Source organism: Parambassis ranga, chromosome 3 (assembly GCF_900634625.1).
Source record: "Parambassis ranga chromosome 3, fParRan2.1, whole genome shotgun sequence".
NCBI classification, from domain to species: Eukaryota; Metazoa; Chordata; class Actinopteri; family Ambassidae; genus Parambassis; species Parambassis ranga.
The window spans coordinates 24,159,440-24,182,258 of NC_041024.1; the positions used below are offsets into that span (position 1 = coordinate 24,159,440).

Genomic DNA, 22,819 nt, shown 5'->3' on the forward strand with positions numbered 1-22,819 from the left:
TACAAATCTTTTTATTGTATGTATTTTTTTACAATCTGTTTATAATTTATTGGTGCCAGATACCACAGATTAAGATTAAGATTAAGACACCTTTATTAGTGGGGGAGATTGCATCAACAGCACACCTTCAGGGGTCTAAGAGAGAGTCCATGTGTCCATCAGCCAGGACTTAGTTTGGCAACAATTACTTGTGCATAATTAGGTCCTCATAGCTGATCAGTATGATTCACTTCCTTTATCTGTGATGGGCAGCTTCACCGATGCGCTGTCCTCTAAGAAGAGGCGGGCCTGCTGCGTCTATACTGACACTATGAAGGGAGACAGATTTTCTCACCATTCATTCAGCTTGTGCTGCAAATGACACAACAGGACACAGAAATCGTGTGAAATGCAGATCTTTGTTCCGTTTTGTTTCACCATAAATGACACATATGTGGTCTGACAGTTTATAGGAGGATTTTGTAAGCCAAGGATGTTTGTTGTAAAACTGCGGAAGTCACATTTTCCATACTCAAGTTTGGGGGGGGGGGGGGGTTGACACAGGAAAAACTGTAATATTAACATATACCTAAATAAATACAGATTACAAACAAACAAACCAATGTTATTTATTTATATAGAAAATACAGTATCAATGGTACCAGAGGGGTTAAACTAGATGTAATGTATTTGTCATTTTTTTCATTAAAAAGGTCCAATCATTTCATCATTATTAATATATTAACCTTCATTGTAGCCAATGAAAACACAGTGTTAGCCTGCAGGTTATCCTGTTTCCCGCATAAACCCTGTCTACTAGTGAACATTCAAAACTGGCTACTTTTACGAGGGCTGCGCGTCCTGCGCGCTGATTGGTCCGCCTGCTGTCAGTCAAAGCTCACGCACGCTGAGTGGGCCGTGGCGGTGAGCATGGGCGGTGAGGGAGGGTGGAGTTGGGTGTTGCCTCCGTCTACAAGCCTTAAATCTGGACTGCCTTGTGTGAGATCCAGCCCTGCGCACGTCTGTCGTTGACACCACCACCACCACCGCCGCTGTCTTACCACCTCTACGCCGAATACACCCATTTAACGGAGCACCATGGGAGTCGAAGGTTGCACCAAATGCATCAAGTACATGCTTTTCTTCTTCAACTTCATATTCTGGGTAAGCAGCAGCTTCGCTTTCTTACGTGTTGTGTGCGCGCTCTTGCGCAGCGCCGCCTCCTCCGGGTAGCGGTTTGTCGGGGTTGTCCAGGCTGCCTGTGTCCCTCATCAGGGAACGATGCTGGATAAACCAGCATCCACCTTATATCTCGCGGATGTTGCGCGTGTTTGACGTTATGGGTCCTTTAAAATATGTGCTACGGAAGCTGACAGTATTATGGCGAAATCAGGGTAACCTAATTAATGGCTGGCTGACATGTTGCGGGTTCACGGCGTGAAATCTACGTAATTACACATTCATAACGTGGTTAAAACGTGGCTTATACACAGCACAGTGCACTGCTGTGTGATCGCAGACAGACAGCATTTAAAGCACAGCAGAGAATAACGTCCCCTCCCTCCCATAATGACCCCACTCTGCTCCACTCCTTAGTTTCTGTGAGTGGAAGAAGTTTACAGACGATCTGGACTAATGATAAGTCTGCACTCCTCTTAGTTTGGACTAAAGGTATAAACTGTGCAGCAGTTTGGAGAATGGCTTTGTTTAGATCACATCCTCCACCCAACGTGTGTGTGTGTGTGTGTGTGTGTGTGTGTGGAAGGGAAGAGGGGGGAATGACATGGTGGTTTCCATTTGGTGAGTCAAAGCCCTGTAATGGATCATGGAAACATTTGTGGGTACTTTTTTTTTTACTTTCACTGAGCTGCTGCACACTCCTTCCCTTTTTGTATTTCTGTGTTTTAATCCAGCAGGTTAGCCGGAGATTATTTTGCATTGTTGAGGCTTGTTTTGCACAAGGTATGCTACGTTTAAACAAAGAGAGAAAACAAGGTTATTAAAGCGTCTCTATCATGTTTTAACAGAGATGTTTTCGTATCGGTTTCAAGGTAAACAGCACAAACACACAGTTTATGTTAATAATCTACCAGGAATTTGTCTCCCCCTGTGAAAGCTGTGCTTTCTCGAATGACGTCACCTTCATCAGTCCCCCTCCTCTTCCTCCTCCCCAGCAGACTTATCAAAAACAGTGACAGCTGTTTTACTGCTTAATCTTCAATACAAAACAATAGTGTCCTTGAAAAAAACTGCAAAGGTGGACCCTCTGATTGTGGATGGGTGTTTTCCATCATAAACAAGGCCCGGGCTTGTGTTTGTTCCATGTTGTTTGTGTCAGTGCCAGGGTTACCATGCATCCAGGAAAACCTGGGAAGTTTTTAAGCCACTTTTCCAGCCCTGGAAAATAAAAAGGACGTTAAAATGTCCTGGAAAATAATTTTAAATAAGAGTGAATTACAAGTACTGGTAGGACCAAGCACACAATTTTGATGAATGACAATTTTGCACTTTTGGACATCCATATTTTGGCATATTACTTGTTACTGGAAACTTTAATGGACGTTTTTTTTGTGTATTCATATAGACTCACCTTTATATCAGATAACTGACGCAGACACCAGAATCAGAACATCTTATCTTAGTCCCAAAAAATGTGATGTCATACACATGCTCCTACTCATCCCGTCTTCTCAGACGTTTAGACGCCTACAAACTGATGTATGTTTTAAACACAACAATTGATGTAAAATACTTTAATGCCAATCACATGATGGTTGTGAGGGACTGACTGCTAGAATATTGTTCACACTTTAAACCATATGAAGACGCCACATCCGATGACCTATGTCGCTGATTAACATAACAGCATATTATATTTATGTATTTTATTGCCTGTATTCTTTGGGACTCTTTATATTCAGACCATCAGCGCATCTTAATGTCTGTGCATGAGGGTATATTGGTCTTCATCTGGGTAAAACCGCAGCGTGTAAATGCACACATACGTTCAGAATTCACATGGTTTATAACACAGTTCCTGCCACAGACCATTTACTGTCTCTTTGAAACATGGTGTAATCAGCCACAAAACGCCTCTGATATTTCTTACATACAAGTGATTTTTATCACCATGTATTCCTGTACTTTTCTGAGAATGGCGTGCCCCTGACCTGGTGTTTCCTGGATCAGTGAGTGTGTGCAGAAAAAGTGAGTAGCAGAATTGAGTTAAACGCAGAATGTTTCCGGGAGTGCCTGTTACAAGCCAAGATAAATAATCCGTTTATCTCCTAACAACTAGAGCATGTAGTTGTGTACTGAATTACTAATTGTGGAGAATACTGCTGAATTGTGTAACAGTTTCTGCTTATCACCTTTTAACTGTTGACATAATTATCTTCATTCTTTGACAATAGCACTACACATATGGGTTCACACACTCACACCAGTGCACAAAACTTTCAGGGAAGTTGTGATTACTTTGGACAATCTTTTTTTGCTGCCATATTGTTTTTTTTCCACCGCATTGCAGAGAATATCAAACCTTTCCTGTAGCTAAATGACCTTAAATTGGGGTAATTAAACTTGTATAGTTGAAGGAGCGATCATGAGCAGATAACAGATAGCAACGACGCTAACAGTTAGTGTCCCTTTAAAACCCTGCAGACATATTTGTCCAGTGTAATCACATCATTTTTGTATTGATCAGGTTTAGATTATTTGCTGATATCTCCACATTTCTGCCCAATCTCGCTGATATCGATATTGATGCTTTGCTCATAATAGCACAGCATCCCTGATTGGAGCTTTAAACCAATCAGATTGTGTCCTGGTTTTCAAATTGTCAAAATGCTTCATTGCTGAACCATTAGAAGTTAGTTATTTATCTCTTCTTTATTTACAGTTTATGATACGTTTGTAGGGAATTTTTCTCATAAAATGTATCACAAAACCAGTTTCAGACGTTCCATTATCAAATTACTTGCTTGCATTTTTTTGTTTTGGGGGGGGGGCTTAGGATGTTTACATAGTTATCCTCCATGTCTCCAGATCTTTTTAAAAACACATTCTGCAGCGAGACAACATCTCCAAACATACAGGCAGGGTCTGGTATTACATGAAGATACACAAGCTACTCATACAAGTACATTCAAAATTCTGACGGGCGCCTGAAGGCCTCATATGTTGGTTTTGTTGTTAGTGTAGCTGTGTCAGGAAGGAAAAACATTAACAGAAGTCCAAGAAGTTCAGGAGAGAAAGACACGTGAGGAATGTGTGTTTTAGTTTTATATATATTTATTTTCCCCTGAGCCACTTCTCTACATTAAATATCAAATGTTAAAAATAGTTGGACAGACATTGAGCAGGCCTGTGTGGTTTGATCAGACAAAATAAACGAATCAGGAAAAGGAAAAGAAACCTGAAGATATGTCATGGCTTTTTTTGGGGTGGGGGTGTGTGCAGTGGTGGTATGTGTGACTCACTGAGCAAAAACAGAGTGAGGTGGGGGTGGGGCGAGTTGTGGCGATGGTGGTGGGCGGTGAGTTGAGCGTGGAGGGGTTCCTGTTCTGTGGTATAGGAGTCTTATGGGAAGCATTGGGAACTGTAGACAAGACCCCAACCCCCACCTCCAACATGCCCAACATTCCCCCCCTCACACACACCACACCTCTCTTTCTGCAGGAGGCAGAAATAGACATCGACAGAGAAACTTGAGCTGCGCTATCCAACTCTAAAATATATCTGAAACAATCTGAAAGTTTCGCTCTCATTTCTTCTTTCCCCACTCAGATGAGGTGTGAGGACTGACTCAGGTGCTGGTTTTCACAGTTTTGTTTTATGAACATGTGGATGTCATAACCACAATAATTTAGCTATGATACATAAGAGACTAAATGGAAATTGAACGTAAAGGGTTAAAGAGTAAATAATGCTTTCTAAAAAAAAAGCCCTGTGCCCAGGAGGTCTTTGAGGTATTTGAGGGTTCTCCACAGTATTGTGGATCCGGATGTTGTAACCTGGAATCTGCTGCAGCCGCTCTCTCGGCTAATGCTGCTGTTTCCACTGGGACCTCTTTGGGCTTTACCTTCCACATCTGTTCCAGCTCCTTGTACTTCTCTTGCTCATTCATTTTGCTGTTGCTGTCAGCTGGGATTACCGCATCTGTCTGAACTTCCCTCTTTTGCATCTTAACAACCAACACTATGTCTGGCTGGTTTCTTAGCCAGAAGCTAAGGAGGAGGTATCTCACTGTGTCTGACCTCTTTGGATTCTACTGGCTCCCTTCAGTCTTTACCATGTCTAAATGACAGCCTGTTGTGTGGTGGAGCTGAAGGCAGTAGTGTGAAGTGCATAGACTGTATATAATCATTGACTCACCACCTGTGATTACATACAGGTTAGTCCACCTAATATCCAGGCTAATCCAAATACAGGCAAAGAAATGGTTACCTGGGTCACAGGCGTCTTTTATCGCACAATAGCATTTTTGTTGCTTAAGCCTAATTATAGACATAAATTAAAAAGTTATAAATATATTTATGTTAAATTAAAACAGTCAGTTTCCTGTGTGGATGATGGACATCTGCCAGTTAGATTCCAGAGAATGTCTGGAGTGCACTGCATGTGTAAAAAGGAGCTTATGTTAGCAGGTCTGGGATAGTGGCTGTTATTAGCAGCTGACTCATTTTTGTTGCCAGGCGATCGTGGAGCCCTGTTTGCTCTGTCAGTCAGTAGGAGTGCATCAAGTCACGTCATGGTGATGAGCAGCTGCTCTTGTTGCTGGATGTCTGCCTTTGTCACGATGACTGATTCTTGCGAGGTAACTGCGGGCTGCTGTTTGGTTTCGCTTTTTCCCTGAAAGCCACTTAAGGTTAGCTTTGGGTTAGGTAGATGGATTAAGTGTCTCTGATGATTCATCCTGCCAGCTAAACCCAGTAGTTCTGACCATCCAATGTGGTGTGAGGATTTGATGGCTGCTATTTTGGTGATAACAGCTTGAAGCCATCTGATAGGCCGAAGTCATCATGGGCTTTATAGTGGTAGAAAGCTCATCCAATCATCGATCAGTACTTCTTTAGGCTCCTACCCTTTCCAAACTGTCTCCAGTGATGATTTCCCAGACAGTTCTGTGTACTCAGTGCGACTTCACTATATGAATGAATGATACAAAAGGCTGCGATCCATTATGAGAACAAACAGTGAGTCTTTTTAAAGTGGTTTAAACAGTGTGGTTCATCCTTCCCAAAGCATACCAGATATTATTATATTATTATCATGGTTCAAAGGGTGTTTCACATGGTTTTGTGATTAACTCATTTATGACTTTCACAACAAGTGACTTTTGAATCCCCCTGTGACTCACTTTCGGTTCTGTGTAGCTAATTTGAGACCACAGCCTCTCTAGAAGTATACAGACTGTTGTCACTGTCTTTATCATTTATAGCCATGCTTACAGTAGGACAGATGGGTTTCATTTCACAAAGTGGAATTCACCTCTTCCTGCTATGATCGGCCTGCTGTGTGCAGGTGAGAGGGGCACAGGCCTCGTGTCTTTATAACTCTTTTATTTCACTGGCGACATTTGCACCACAGTCTTCTCTCCCTTTGACTGTCTGTGAGCACTTTGATTTCCCAAAGTTCATACAGTCTTAAGAAATAGCTGTGAAAGATCACGGCCCAGCCCTTTATGATTCTGTGGTGGTGCTCTAGCTGAGTGTGTGTTGAATTTCTGTGCTCTTGCCAGTTATGGTGTTGATCTGGTTGCTAGGCAGCCACTTGCTTTTGCTCTGGAATGGACCTCAATAACAGAGGAGGAGGAGGAGGATGGGGAGGAGGAGGGTGAGCCTGTTTTGGTTAAAAGCTATGCACAGACAGCAGTTAGCTAGTTTGAAATGAGGTAAATTAGGTTTTTCAGATGTATACTTTTATTTCAGGGCTGAAACACATTATTTTCTCCTCCTGACTATTTCTACAGAACCTCTTATGGGCACATATGCTATGTGCTACAAACCTTTATTTCTGACCTGTTGTTTGCAGGTGTTTGTTTAGCAAGAAACTAAATAAATATTTTTCTTAACCATACATATTCAATAACTGGTAATAGCAGCATTATTCTTCTGTGTTTGGCCTTTTTATCTCATGCTTTCTGACAGACTTGCTGCTGGGCTGGGGTCGGGCCTCTCCACAGCAGCCATAGACTTGTCTCTGAGCCACTCCAGCTTTGTCTTTGGGTTCATTGTCATGCTTAAAAGTGAACCATGTCCCTGTAGTCCGAGGTCATGTGCATTAAATCAGTGAGAATTGTCCCCTAGCTGCTGCCACTTTGTTCTGAAGTGCAGAATGGGATCCTGGGGCACATTTCAATCATTAATAAATACAACAGGATTTACCTGATGGGGAAAAATGGCAGATGTGTTGATATAAGATCAAATCTACAACACAAAGATCATGAAGTATGACAATTATGAAATGAGGGGGATAACCACAGGAAGTGTGTACTTACTGGTGTGTACATTTATTACTGTATGCACCCATTTGGCCACTTTTTATACTTGTTTTTCCACCACTGTGATTTTTTTTGTTTTTCTAAGAATACAGGAACATTTACGTGATAGAAACCACCAACTGTTTCAGTAAAGTGTTTCCCACAGGAAGTTAGTCAATAGAACCTTTAACGGTCACATGGCTGTACAATAAACAACAAACACAAAGACTGGGACCAAGGGGGGAAAAACACGTTCAACTCTAACACAAGTTTGTATGGTTATTTGTCTATCTTTGTCTCTGGGTGTTTTTCTAATAGAAAGGGTTTAAAGTTGTGTTAGCAGGACTGACACTTGTTTTCCAATGTGTGGGACGCAAGAGGTAGAGATCATACACTCACATTCAAACACTCACACACATCAATATCAGTTAGGTGAGGAACAGGTGGAACAATTGTGGAATAATTAATGAAGTTCCTGTGCATATTGTGCACATCACTCTCTCTCTTTAGAGATGCTATAAATAATGAATGAAAAAAACGAGTTGCTGTGTGATGACTTTATTACAGTTCTAATGCAGCGTTGTGGGTGAATTGATCGTTGGCTTCAGCTACACTTTAGCATCCTTAACATAAAGTAGTGTACATTGTGGTCCAAACATCAGGCAGAGTGAGAACAATTGCACTTTTATTTTAGGCATTTTGAATGTATAATGAAGCTATTTCTGCTAGTGTCACTGGCTGCCCATATAATAATATATATAAATATGTTATATACATAGCAAGATGTTTAAGGTGATGTTGTCCTTCCTTTATTTGGCAATGGCGTCCATAGTCATGTTCATGTGTGTTTACTTGATATAAATTGAGCCTGTACAGCACATGCAATACTGTTATTCTGTTGCGGTGATGGAGGTGATGGAGGACATGTGTTGCTTAGAAAACAGAAAAAAGTTGGGATATGTAAACATAAAATGTAGGAGAGAAGCAAACATAAGCAGGGGGCTGTTACCGGCTGACACTGAGCAGTTCCTGCCTCACACATCATAGCAGTCCTCTGTTGTTGGGGATTTTTTTATGGCTAGTTAATAATTCTAGCTGCACGCAGGAGTCATGTATCATGTGCAGCGAAGTGATACAAATGGCTGTTTTATTGATCCTGAAAGACTGTTTTGCTTAGAAATACCTGCACCACTGATTCCTTGTATGTATCCACAGGTCCATGGTTACAGTCAAACAAAGCCCCAGTATATATATATAGCTCCCAGCTTCATCCATTACAGGCTGGAGATGTGGTCAAAGCCTGACACTGTATAGTAGCTACTGTCAGAGATGGGCCTTTTAAAATGAGTAATGTGTAATCGATAGATGCATCACATCATTTCTCCTGTTCTGTAGTGCCTCCTTTAACTGCCAGAGTATTAGCGCGGCGCCACATACACCAACACAGGCCAGAGGAAGTGTTTTTTTCTCCCCCCTCTAAGTGTGTTAAATGTACTGAAGGAAATTGTGGGTGTTCTGTGTTGCAGCTTGCAGGAGGCGTAATCCTGGGTGTGGCCCTGTGGCTGAGACATGACCCCAAGATCAGCAACCTTTTGGAGCTTGAATTTGATGGAGCCCATGCCCCCAGCACCTTCTACATCAGTACGTATCTCATCTACCTCTCTGTGTGTGTGTGTCATCCCGTCATAGTGCTTTGCTAGGTGTGACTTCACATGTGACCTAAATGACAGCTCCACTCTGTTAAATAGACTGAAATGAACACAGGCATGGGATCAATAATCCCCAAAATCAATGGACGAATTCACTCATGAGCCATAAAATGATTAAACAAGCCCTCTGATGCACAGAGAGAATCCATGGTGTCCTCTGGACAGCAAAAAAGGCTGATCCTTTGTTTATTGTGAAACACTTAAAAGATGTGTGTGCAAGCGCTTAACAAGAAAAGAGTGATGAGAATTAGATATGCATCATGACCAGAAAGTTCCAGTCACATTTTCTGCCTCATGCTTGGAGCGGATGGAGCGGAATATTCGACTGTGGGTTCTCCATTTTATCTTTGTGCTTTAATTGTAAGTTAGTTCTAAAATATACCATATCAATGTACCATCTCAGTGTAGATGCCACACATGATGCCACGGGGCAGGAAGATGACACAAGCAACATGCCAAGTATGACTGATTCCCCAAAAGTCACCTAAATGATATCTACATTGTGTGACTGTGGAAAAACTCAGGCTTGTAGCTAGCAAGCTTAGCTCAGCTTATATTAGTCTGCTCATTCTGTCTCAATAGCTAAACAAATATTGAGTGCAATGCATGATGCTATTGTACTGACCATCATAATGCACTGTGGGATACATTGAGTCCATTATATGATTTAATGACCTAACCACACACTCAGACAGTAATACAAATGGCACTATATAGTGGACTGTATAGGGTTAGAGTAGGTTTCGTCATCCTGGAGAACAAAGAGTACGATGTGATGGGGAAAAAACTTTTTAAGCAGATTGCAAGCAGTAAAAATTAAGTTTAAAACCCAGTATGTGCATTATGACACTCAGAATTCCACTGAAAGCTGCAGGCTTTTAAAAGCCCCACACTGCATCTAAAAGGACAGTAAGATAAATAATCTGAGTTATGATTTGTGTCATCCAGTGAGCTGCAGCTTCTCGCTGCCTCTCCTTGCTGATGAGACGCGCTTCAACAATGTAAAGAGAGCAACACCAACCTCTCTTTACAGTTGTGGTGAGCAGAATATGACCTCAGAATGCACACATTAGGATCAGTCAGAGGATGGGCTTACAAGCAGATCAAGGCGGCGGCAACAATCTGGGCCTGTAGTTGGAAACAGTCTCACCAAATCTATAGGTGGAAAAACTTAGCCTCATGCTAGGCTGAGTCACAGAAGTTCAAAATGCCACACCTTTCTCCACAACACTCTGGCTGGAGGAGAGCGGAGACGGAACAGATAGCAGTCTAAACAGACATTTTAACATAGAGGTCTATGGGGATTGGCTCCCTTTTGCATCTGCCTTCTAGTGGCCATTAGAGGAACTGGAGTTTGGTTGCCACTTGGGTGGCATAAGGAAAGAATGCTGCGTGAAACACACATCTGTTTCAGCTGTGTTAAATCCAGTGAGTCAGGCTGGAAATGTTTCCTTGGCACTTTTTAAAATCTTCTAATGTGATTCCACCTGGTTTAAAAAAAAAGAGGATTTTCTTGTGCGATTATGCAGAAATGACGTGATGCATCATGTGAGCAGAATCTCCATCATCTTGTGGAATTCACAGCGTGTTATGATGAACAAAGTGGGCGTGGCTCGGCCTCGCTCCCACTTCTACCAGCTACTTGTGACCAGGACTAACAGGGGACACGCAGGTCGTCATATGACTCTGCTAAAAAGTCACACTTCCGCACGAGGTTAGCTGGCTTATCGACAAGAAAAATAACACGATAGAAACCCCTTAAATTGGCTCGATTAAAACAAATGAGAGAGCTCAGTATGTCTGAAATACATGGTGGAAAAAAATGGAGGGGCTGCTGGGATGAGTGTTTGGTCGTCCTTAGAGGCAGCATAGCTGTGGTCGTCCAGAGAGAAAGGCCTCACTTCATCAGAGGGGCTTTCTCTGTAACAGCCTCACTGATTGCATTCGACCCATTACATAAAGCCTCCCTCTCATTCCTGAGAGGCAGAGAAAAAACCTCGTCGGTGTAGGAAAAAATTCCTCACTGACTCTCCCTCCTCCTCTTCCTCCTCCTCTTCTTCCTCACCGGCCCCACCCTGCCCTCTCTCTCTCCCTCCTTCACTCCCCTCTGTTTCCTTCTGCTGTGGCTCTCCCATACTTCCCCATCTGGTTGTGGTTAGCGTTCAGCTCTCCTTGTGTCTGATTTTCTCTTTCCCTTCCTCTTTCTTTCTTTGTCTGCCCCCTCCCCCTTTTTTTCTCACTTTACATCTGCTTCTCTCCTTCCTCTCACCCCAACACAATTACTCAATGACCTTTAACCTTTGTACATACATTAATTAAACATATTTACAGTTTGCTTGATTTGGATGTCGCTAAAGCATCTTGGGAGAAAACAGGCTGAAATACAGCAGAATAATTTGCATAGATTAGGAACTAAATAGGAAGTTTAAAAAAAGAAAGTTCCACTTAACTTGATTTCTTGTTTCCTGTTAGCTGGTTTGCTTTCACTTACATCACCCTTCTAGCACAGAGTGGGAGGAGGTTTATAAGTTGCATAATCATCCGTTTTTGTTGAATAATTAGCAGCAGTTACAGCAATGGTTTTGTACAAATACTGGTGTTATTGGAATACAAATAAAGGCTCATAACTCTTCTTCTCTATATGAAAACACAACACATTATTCACTCTTGGCATCAGATAAACTTAGGAAAATCTCGTACAGTATGTCCAGTATGTGTTGGCCTGGATGAGCAGGTGTGAAGTCAGACTAGTATCCATGGTAACAAAGATGAAAAAGGAATGATCAGATGGGAATAATGACACAAAAAAATAACAAAAGAGCATTAAGGTGCGAAAGACTCCTGTAGCTGGACATCGATTCAGACAGTGAGCTGATTGAAAGGTTTCCCTTTGGCAGGCAAACGCTATGTGAGCTAATAGAACTGCTCTCCTCTCCACTGCACCTCTGTTGGACAGAAGCTTGGTGGTGTCATCGCCCTTCAGGTGCTGACTCCAATAAGATTCTAAGCTAACCGGGCCTTTCTTAATACTTCAGGAAATGTGAACTGTGTACATCAGACAACAGCGTTGCTGCATCTTCTACACAGTCAATGGTATGGTCTGAACTAGTGATGACAATGAAGCAATGAAGCAGTATTGAACCACTTGTTGTGTCGAGTATGGGTTCATTCATTCAAAGCTTCGTTTCAGTGACATCTAGTGGTGAAATAGGACAGTGTCTTAATTACATGATGATTGTAACCATGGTGTGTGATGTATATTTTAGTTACGATTAATCAATTGGTTGGTCAGGTGATTCTGTAAATGTATGTATTGCAGTAGGAGCTGGTGGATATATGAAACAATATTGTTTCCGCTGTTTTTGGACTGAGCCGGTTTCAGCAAAGTGTCAAGTTACGAAGCAGCGTAGAGTGATTTGAACCAGTGGACCGAAGCACTAACTGCTTCGGACCTCATCGGTCCTGTTGTTATTCCTGCACCAAAGCAAGCTTCGAAGCAGTGGTTCAAGATAAATGCTGTTTCGAGCTTGTATGGAAGCATCGGTGTCAGGTGACCATCACTTGTCCGAACCAACCAGTGTTCGACACAAGCACAAAGCTTGAAGCCTGGCAAGACTGATTAGTGGCTACATCCACAGGGAGGCGTTTTCGTTTCCAAAGCGTTTTCCATAAAGGCGGCATCAATTTAATAATGTGGTGTCCACACATATCCACACAAAACTACTGAAAATGCCAGATACATGTGGATGGCATGATAAAAATACTTCTGCGGATACACCCGCGCTTGTCTCCGCGTGGACACTGCCTTAGTTTGAATCTTGCAAAATTTCGGCTGCCTCTCAACACACCTGATGGATAAAGGAGAGACTATAAAGCACAGTTCCTCGTCACTTAAGCAAATCAACACAAGAACTGTATTATACTGTGTTATATCCCCAAAGGGAGATCTCACCGTTTAGCCTGGTTACACTTCAGGAAGCCATTACTTGACTCTACTTGACTCACTTTTTTATTCAGGAACAAAGCACAGTCATTCTCTTACTAGGAAGGAAGCTGCCTCGACACGTAAGATGTGACTCCCAATGTTACACGTCAAGCCCCAGACAAATTAACACAACACCAACATGACACACTGTCGAATGTGTAGTAGTAGATTTTAAAAACTGAGACACCACTGAATGAATCAGAAGTCCTCTGGATGCAGGAACATCTGCCTGCACTTTGAAACACAACCAGAGACCATCATAAGCAATAACAAAATCTTAGTCAAACGAGGGCTAAATAAAATGTTTGGTGATAGTGAAAGGAGTTTCTGTGTAATCAAAAATCAAAGTGATAAAATGCTAAGAATTCAAAGCAGATTCAGAGCAGCATACAACATTAGCTTTCAGCACAGATAACAGTAATTCCTGAAACTGTCGTCATTATTTACAGTAACTGTAACCTTGAACGTTTGATCCTGTGCCTACAGATTAGGGGGATAAACTAATGATGCCTAAAAGTTGAAATGTTATTATTTTTATAGTTTAAGAAAAATATGATCACTTGCATTGAGAAAGTTGCACAGTAAAAAATCAATACAGTTACATTGGAGGGACAATGATAACTATTGATTCATGCCACACTTTGAAGGGCACTGAAAGGACTGTGGGTGCCTACAAGTGTTTTTTTTGTTGGTTTTCAAAAGATTTGAAATAAAACCCCAACTTTCTTGGGGTTGTTTTAGCCTTTCACAATGTCAGTAGAGACCACCAGGAAGCAGTGGAGGTGAGAGGGATCATGGATGACAACACAGCAAAGGGTGTAGAGGAACGTTTAGTTCATAATGTGCCCACTCAGTCCATTCAGGTGAGTTATCTGGAAGTCCCATACAGGTGTGCTTTGATTGCTTAATACAGGGAATGTGTTACCACATGTCTCATTGCATGTAGTAGTTGGAGGCAGACATGGCAGAAAGGGCCAAATAGTATTGTTTTGAATGACATCATTCAAAGGTATGGTGGATAGTGACGGTCACAATAGGCTGGTCACACACTAGAGAGGTCATCAACTACATTTGTCCAATGGCCAGGATTTTCTCAAAAGTCTCCATGAGGGCCAGATGGTCTTGTAAAATATAATCAAATAAATATCTATATTTTTTTAAGTGTAATATTATTATTTTATATATTAATGTATTTATTTTCCTTCCAAATGTGTAGTATTTTGTGTAGCCTTTGTCAGTGTTGATACCAAGCGGCAACCTTCGGGGCTCAAAGTTGAAGCCCATGCGGAAGTGTCAAAACTTGTAATTCACGCCGCAACTGCTGGGGGCTGGGTCCAAAAGCGAGTCATTTCCCATAGACTCCCATGTTAAAATGGCCGATTTCACAGCAGAAAAAAACACGTTTACAGCCTGGTACAAAAAACCACTCTGGTCTCAGATGATAGGTTCTCTTCTAGTGTCAACTCACTCGTTTCAATGGTATTCTGACTTAAAATTACGCATAATTATGGGCGTTGCCGCTTGAGTGACAGACAGTTGACGTATCACAATGTGAGTTTTCTGCTTCCATGATCGCCCGCCCCCCTAAACCCCGCTCGTGCTCCCCCTTTTTGTCCATATTTGGAGTTTTGGCGGACGTGACGCTGCCAACATGGCGGCGGTCAACAACGTCCTGGAACCTCCCACCGAGCCTCAGAATGGCTCTTCAGAAACAAATGGGTGACATCACGGAAGCTCTGTCCATAGTTTTTACTGTCAGTGGTTGATACTCATTACCTATACAGTGGCAGGCCACTAGAGGACGAGTGTGATCAAACGTGACTTCACAAACAAGCCCACAATCTGGCCTTTGTCCCGGTGTGTACATACATTAACACAGCTTTGTTATGTAGTCACCTGCCATTTCAAAATTTCAAGTCACAGCATCACCACCTTGGGAGCACTTGAGTCAGCCTGATCTAACCTCCCAGTTACTCCAAATAGAGGCAAAGAATCAGAGTGGACGGGCCACATAAGCATGAAACTAAACATCCAATATGGCCCACACCTGCCACTCAAAGCAGCTACACCTTAACTATGCAACACTTTAATATAATGTAAACAAATCACCCCATCTAGTTTAACACAAAAATTTATAAAGAAGCCACCGTGTGGCCACAAAGGGAACTTCACTCTAGTTCATCCATGGACCCTTGCTGCATGTGTTGTTACTCTTATCATTACTTGAAAGCATCTTGTACTTTTTATTTGGAGCATTGACATCTGAGATGCTCTTGATATATGTCATAGCAAGGTTATGTAGTCCATCAGCTCCTCTTCAGTCTGAGAGACAGAGAGAGAGAGAGAGGAGAATGGAAGCAGCCAGATGTCATAATGGAAGAGAAGCCACGAGAAGATTAAATAAAGACAGACAGGAAAAGACATTCAAGCAAATGGAATTATTAAGAGCATAATTCTGAATGAGAAAATGCATTATGTAGAAAGGACAGATGGGTGGCAGAACGCCAAGACGGGGAGAGATTGAGATTGGCAAACCGTTTGGGTGGGGTGGGGGCGTGCAACACTAGAAAGCCACAATATATAAGAGATGGAGGGAGCACTTGCCAAGATATCGATTTATAAATTACCTTTAGTTGTGCGGCTATGTGAGTAAAAAGAGGCGGGGGAAGGGAATACAGGGAATGGGACCAGTTAGTGGTCTACAATCAAATTATGTCTGAGCTGACAAGCAGAAGTAATGATGGTGGGTGAACACTGGGAGCTGCAGAGAAAGCTCTAGCACACACTGACATCAACACAAGGACCTTTTTCTTTCATTTGTAAAGCAAGAAAATACAATTCTTGTAAAATGGACATTCACTTTGAAACTGAAAATAAACAGCTGCGTTTAACGCAGGTGCTTAACCCGGTCTGTTACGTGCCAAACAGTGCCCCCTGTCTGTTGCAGTCACATTTACATGTGACCACTCTGTCAGCTGCACACCTAAAACCCTAGAGTTAAAGCTTCCTACAGTTTATTAATAGTGAGTTTAGCCTGACTGATGTTTTTCAATTGACACTGTCAGGGGTTGCGGGTGCGGACACAGGCGCTGGACAGGAGGCAGTGTAGCTTTGATGAAAAACAGCCCTTTATTACAGAAGGTAGGAGGGTAGGTCAGTACACAGGTAGACTGTCAATCGGCAAAGGTAACAAGGGGTTAGGCAGGCTGGTCGCCAGGCAAGCGGGAGTCAGGAACCAGGCTGAGGTTCACGAGGGGCTAAGCTAAGACTAGTCGAAAAGAAAACACTGTCAGAAGTACTAGGGCTAAAACTAAATCCAAAATACACTACAAGGTCATGCACGGAGAGAGAAATTCACATAAGACAGACTGGCGGGGAGTGAAGGGAAGCATGCACATGATATACACAAGGGAGGGGGAGACGATGAGGCACAGGTGAGACACATTAGGGAGGAGCAGGTGATCACCAGGAGGAGGAGGAGGGAGCACACGAGGAAGACAAGACACCTGAAATGAGAGGGAGAGCAGTGGTTTCAATGTAAACACAGGAAATGATACAAATGAAATACAAAATAAAAGCCCTGGTTCAGAGCTGAAACCCTGACACATCTGAAAGTATAGTAAACACTGGAGGTGATGCATGTTCACACCATATGATGATACCGTAATAAGCACAGTTTTTTTTCTAAAAAAATATTAGTCCACCTCAATATATCTGTCATAAGCCAACATTGGCACAGCGATATATACGCCAGGCTTTAAGGTATTGTCAGTGACAGTCCATGTACATGTATGGTTGTTAATGCAGGATTTTGTGCATATTAAAAAGGGGAAAGATTCTCTGTGAGGACTGTTTACATTCACACATCTTTCTTTCCATGCTCCACCCTCTCCGTCTTACCTCAAGTCAAATAAGCATCTGGCAGCACCGCAGATAAAAATACACAGAGGTCCAGGCAGCAGCTGTAAGGACACAAAAAAATCCTGTTTTACATTCTGGATGAAAAATGATGTGTTGAATCTTTGTGGAACAGGAGCTTTGTATAGAACACATGCAGCATGACAACATTCACTTTACAAGCATAGGAAACTACATTCTGCCCTCAGCTGTCCATCACATGTTACTGCAAGTCTTAAAACAGGGTGGAGTCTCTGTTCATGTAGTAGCTGTTTGTATCATCTCTGTTAATGCTTGCATGTTTTCATCTGTCTGCGTAGGTGTCCACATCCTGATTGCCGTCGGCGCAGTGATGATGGTTGTTGGTTTCCTTGGTTGCTATGGTGCCATTCAGGAGTCACAGTGCCTGTTGGGAACTGTGAGTCACACACTCAGATTTAAAGGGTCTTGGTGGAGTTCAGTGTTAAAGCTCTGTGAAACGATTGACGATGTTTTGTCTCCTGTCCTGCAGTTCTTCGCCTGCCTGGTCATCCTGTTCGCCTGTGAAGTTGCAGCTGGAATCTGGGGCTACATGCACAGAGAAACTGTAAGGATACAAAGACACACTACTACAGGACGAAATATGGAGGGACAGTATTTTGTGTACTTCACAATGATTTGTAGATAGAATTAATGTAGATGAGGTACCCAGATATACACTCACATGACACTTATTAGTTCTCTTGGACTGAGATCTGCTGACTGTGGAGTGCAGTGAACTCATTGTCATGTTAGAGATGATGTGAGCTTTGTGACATGGTGTGTTCTCCTGCTGGAAGTATCCATCAGAAGATGGTACACTGTGCTCATAAAGGGATGGACATGGTCAGCACCAATACTCAGGTAGGCTGTGGTCTTTAAACCAGACTCAGTTGGTACTAAGGGGCCCAAAGTGTGACAAGAAAACCTCCCCCACACCATTACAGCAGCAGCAGCAGCCTGAACCACTGATACAAGGCAGGATGGATCCATGCTTTATGTTGTTTACACCAAACTCTGACTGACCGTCTGAATGTGTCAGCACAAATGGAGACTCATCAGAGCAGGCAGAGTTTTTACAATCTTCTATTGTCCAGTGTTGGTGGGTCTGTGTGAGTTGTAGCCTCAGTTTGCTGTTCTTAGCTGACAGCAGTGACTCCAGCTGTGTTCTTCTGCTGCTGTAGTCCATCTGCTTCAAGGCTGTTGTGCGTTCAGAGATGCTCTTCTGCAGACCTCGGTTGGAAGCGGTGCTTATTTGAGTTCCTGTTGTCTTTCTATCAGCTCCAACCAGTCTGACCATTCTCCTCTGACCTCTGACATCAGCAGAGAACTGCTGCTCGCTGCATATTTTCTCTGTTTCAGAGCGTTCTCTGTAAACACTAGAGATGGTTGTGTGTGAAAATCCCTGAAACACTCAGACCAACAACCATGCCACGTTCAGAGTCACTGAGATCACCTTTCTTCCACATTCTGATGCTCACTCTGAACTTCAGCAGGTCGTCTTCACCATGTCTACATGCAGAAATGAACCAGCTGCTGACACCTGATTGGCTGCTTAGATTAACGAGCAGCTGAACAGGTGGACCTGATGAAGCGGCTGATGAGACGTTCAGTTTGCATCAGATCAGATAGTTTTTCATTGTGTGTCTAACATGCCCACAGAAATCCAGCTGTTCTTTTCAGTGTTGTTTGATGTTAATTTTTAACACCAAACATTTTGCTCACACATGTTGAACACATACAATATACTACAAATACAAAATGTTGAGCTGACCTTTTTGTGTGTTTCAGGTTTCAAAGGAGATGATAACCTTCTATGACTCCCTCTATACCAATGCCCTAGAACAGCAGTTCACCGACCAGGACAAAAAAAAGGCTCTCAGCACTGTACTCAAGGTCTTCCATGAGACGGTATGAAGTCCGACTTAATAACACACAAAGGTTTAATACATAGTATACACAATGCAGGCTCATACTGACTGTAAGACTTTCATTGTGATAATAATATTTCTGTTTATCTGCATATTATTTATCTTTATATCTTTAGCGCTAACCTTAAAGCCATTAGAGACTCTGCTCTAGTGATGGTACAAACATTCAGCACAGTTTTTGTCAACCAGGCTTTCTACAGTTAATGAAAAATGATCTATAACACCTATATCATTATCTGCTCCCACTTCTTTCTGAGATAACACATATGGATTCTAAATGTCAAGATTATTTCAGTTTTAGTAAAAAAATGTTTATGATTTCTTTGAAGTGAAAAAACTGTTTGTGTTCGTGTTTCAGCTGAGCTGCTGTGGCAAAGGTGGGATCACCAATGTTGTGACGCTGTTGTCAGACAAGCTTGGTGTGACCGATATCTGCCCCAGCTCAGGAGCTCTGACTGTGAGTATTTCAGTTGATCATTTATTAGAATAATAAGCTTGTTCAGAAAACCACAGGCTGCAAGCGGTTAACTGTAACCAACCTCTCCTTTCATTATTATCATTATTAATGATAGCTCTGTGTCCTTTAGATGTAAGGTATGACCTGTTATGTTATTGTGAATAAGCACTTTACCAGTCAGCCCCGTTCTGTTTGTGACTGGGAGAAGATTAATATTGCTGCCGTAGGTGTGCTAATTACACAGTGTAACTGTAAGACTACACTTTAATTACTGAAGTGAAGCAGAGAACGGATGGAATTGGAACAACCTGTGTGCAGCAGAGGCTCGCTCAGGTTTCTGTTGTGCTCTTCAGGGCTGGGAAAGTGGTCTCTGTATTGAGACTTGTGCTGCATTGGGGCCTTAATTTGATTTGCTGGCAGCACATCCACATTGCTGAAATGACTTGAGTCCAGGCTGCCAAGGCTTTCTCTGTGTAGTTTTCTGGAAGTGATGTTTTTGGTATTTAGCCAGTAGTTTTAAAAGGAGGACTCCCAAAGACATCATCTGATAGTGAGTCTGTTGGAACAAAAAGCTTTGACTGTAACTATCATCAGTGTCATTATTCAATATTTTTACAAATATTATTTGTTGCCTGAATATATCAATAAACAACACACTGAAGTGTTTTGTCATCATATCCAAAGTCAGAGTCAAAAGGACACATTTCTGATAAGTGACCATTTTTGTGCTGCAATTTTAGAAATGGTGACAAGTCTCATTTGATTGTATGTTCTGTTTTACATGCATGTGTAATGTTGATCACCCAGCTGCCTTATAGTCAGAACCTGCTATATACACTGTAGATGCTTGAAATAACCTGAATGCTTTGTTTTCTTCCACAGAACTGCCACAACAGGATCAATGAGTTGTTCTCAGACAAGATTTACCTGACCGGTATCGCCGCTCTGGTGGTAGCAGTTATAATGGTGAGAACATGAAACTGCACACATTTGAGTATAACTTTTTACACACAGAGCCTGACACCCGTCACTATGACAACAAGACATATTTTATCTTATTCGTTTGCCTCATAGTAATGTCTTTAGCGGGGGGGTCTTATCCGTGTAATTAATAAAGGCAGTTGAACGCTTGGTAAGATCCAGAGGACAGGTCAGAGCAGAGACAGAGAAGACCCTAACACACATGAGACACAACACTAACAGTCAATGGATGGGTCCACATAACAAGGGCAAACAGTTGAGCACAGGGAGCCTCTCACCTGAAGATACACTGTATAAGTAGGGGTTCACTGTACTGTATGTGATGCTGATATTGTTCCTGTGGGTTGTTGGGTTGTTTTTGCCCCGTCCCTGTTTATCTGGGTGCAGCTCCGCAGCTCATGTTGACACATACATCAGCTGGCAAGAAGTAAATAATAACCATAGGTTAATAATGATCCATAGGATTTCTGTGTTGTTCAATTAGTAGCTCTGTATTGAATGAAAGTAATGAGAGACACTGGTAGGTTGTATCAGTTTTATTGATTTACAATCCTCGGACTTTCTTTCTAACCCTTTCATCTGTCTGTGTGTGGTTCTTGTTTGCAGATCTTCGAGATGATTTTCAGCATGGTGTTGTGCTGCGGGATCCGCAACAGCCCGGTGTACTAAAGGGATGGGCTGCCAGCATACTCGCCAGTAAATAAAGGGAGGAGCACCACCTCCGTTTCTGTTTTTCTATTTTCTTTTATAACCAGGAAATGTCACATATATTGCTTGCTGGATTTAGTCAGCTCTTTAAGACAGTGTAAACCACCCTCCATCCAGCTTCTTTTTTTTTTTTTTAATGACACTGTCGACGAATTTTTGTTAGTCACAGAATATGCAAATTAGACTATCCTTACCTGATGTGTAGATATTATATCACACTGTCACGCATTCACCAGTAAAGGTGCTGTAATCCTAGTGATTGATTAGTTGTTTACTGCTCTCTTGCCTATGAACATGCTCTTATATTCTTGGTTTTATGGATGTTATTTCACTGTTTTATGTATAAACTGTATATAAGTATATGTTGACAGTGCTTTATGTCTGCCTGAGCATGGATATTGTACTACACGAGACCCCTCTCCTGTATTTCCCCCTTGTATTCTATGCTAGTATGTCTTGCTCTAGATTGAACCAGATAAAGGAGTATATGACCGGCACTAGTGAAGTGAAGTGAAGTGAAGGGCAGGTGGCGCACACACACACATACACATACACACACACATTTGTCTACAGCCACATTGCAGTGTGTAAGCTGGAACCGAAGTCAGGGACGTGATGTCTGGTTCTATGTGCACTTATTCACCGAGGCGACTAGCTTAACACTACAGTCTCATCAGATCACCCAATGAGATCAAGAAACGGGGCCCGAGTATAACAGCAGAAGGAGCCTGAATCTGTGTTGCCTTGTCTGGTTGAGTCTAGTCCTGCCTTATCTGAGACACCGTTGTACCCTTTCTCTCATCCACCACTCATGGACTAATAGCGCGGGGCGTCCCCAATTGGTTATGGCGACCTTTGTATAACCTTAGCTACCACATCACAAACAATTCAAGCCAGTGTTGGTGTACATGTGCGCGCTCACACGTTCGGATTATTCCGTCCCCATCCCGTTTAAACCTCCTAAACACACCTTCAGTCGTAGCATCTCCTGTAACCTCCCATATAATCCTATCATCAACCAATTAACCTTGCCTTGTTATAACAACACACACTCGCACCGAGGGTGTGTCGTACAGCTCTGATGTACTAATGAAAATAATGAAGGTTGTAGAAAACGAAGTTTGCCTTTTATCTCTTTGTATTGTGATATCTCTGTCTGGTACGTCATCAAAAGAGTCTGGATTGGAAAGGGTGGAGGATTTGGTGGCAGTGTCAACTGAGAGAGGGAGTGGAACATGTCGGCTGATTTCTTCGCATATCATTCAAATCATTAAAAAAAACATAAATTAAAAGACACCAGGCGTCAGTCCAGTGATGATGTGTGTCTCTGACAGTATTGTCTGTGTTGCTGCCTTTTGAATTGGGTGACTGACATTCAGGACCCACTGCCACTTAAATCTCAACCCCTCTCTACTCTTGTAGACCTTGGTTTGCCCAAATATAAAGGGATTAAATGTATTTTACAAAAAGCTGCTCCTGTCTTTTCTTTTAACCTCGCGGGCGGTCTCTGTGCAGGGGCACAGAGACCTTCCTGCAAATGTTCTTTATCACCTCAGTTGGTTAACACCACACACTCTTCCACCAGTTGGTCAGCCCTTTTTCAGTGGTGATTCAAAACATTCACAGGGCCCCCAGTATTTAGCATCAAACTCTATTGTAAAAATATATGTG

General features: G+C 42.3%; 1 protein-coding gene across 1 annotated transcript; it reads left to right on the forward strand.

Moving 5' to 3' along the window:
* The first annotated feature begins 957 nt into the window (after positions 1-957).
* Positions 958-22,617, forward strand: LOC114433175 (CD81 antigen-like). The gene is made up of 8 exons (XM_028401583.1): positions 958-1,143; positions 8,989-9,103; positions 17,374-17,471; positions 17,565-17,639; positions 18,863-18,982; positions 19,361-19,459; positions 20,342-20,425; positions 21,047-22,617. The coding sequence occupies exons 1-8, from the start codon at positions 1,078-1,080 to the stop codon at positions 21,107-21,109; spliced, it is 720 nt and encodes a 239-aa protein (XP_028257384.1). The 5' UTR covers positions 958-1,077; the 3' UTR covers positions 21,110-22,617.
* The last annotated feature ends 202 nt before the right edge of the window (positions 22,618-22,819 follow it).

Bases quoted from the DNA above. Each gene is read 5' to 3' on its own strand.
- LOC114433175 (XM_028401583.1), top strand. From the start codon at position 1,078: ATGGGAGTCGAAGGTTGCACCAAATGCATCAAGTACATGCTTTTCTTC. The intron at 18,983-19,360 runs GTATGAAGTCCG...TTCGTGTTTCAG, and splicing joins TCAAGGTCTTCCATGAGACG to CTGAGCTGCTGTGGCAAAGG. The intron at 19,460-20,341 runs GTGAGTATTTCA...TTTCTTCCACAG, and splicing joins CCAGCTCAGGAGCTCTGACT to AACTGCCACAACAGGATCAA.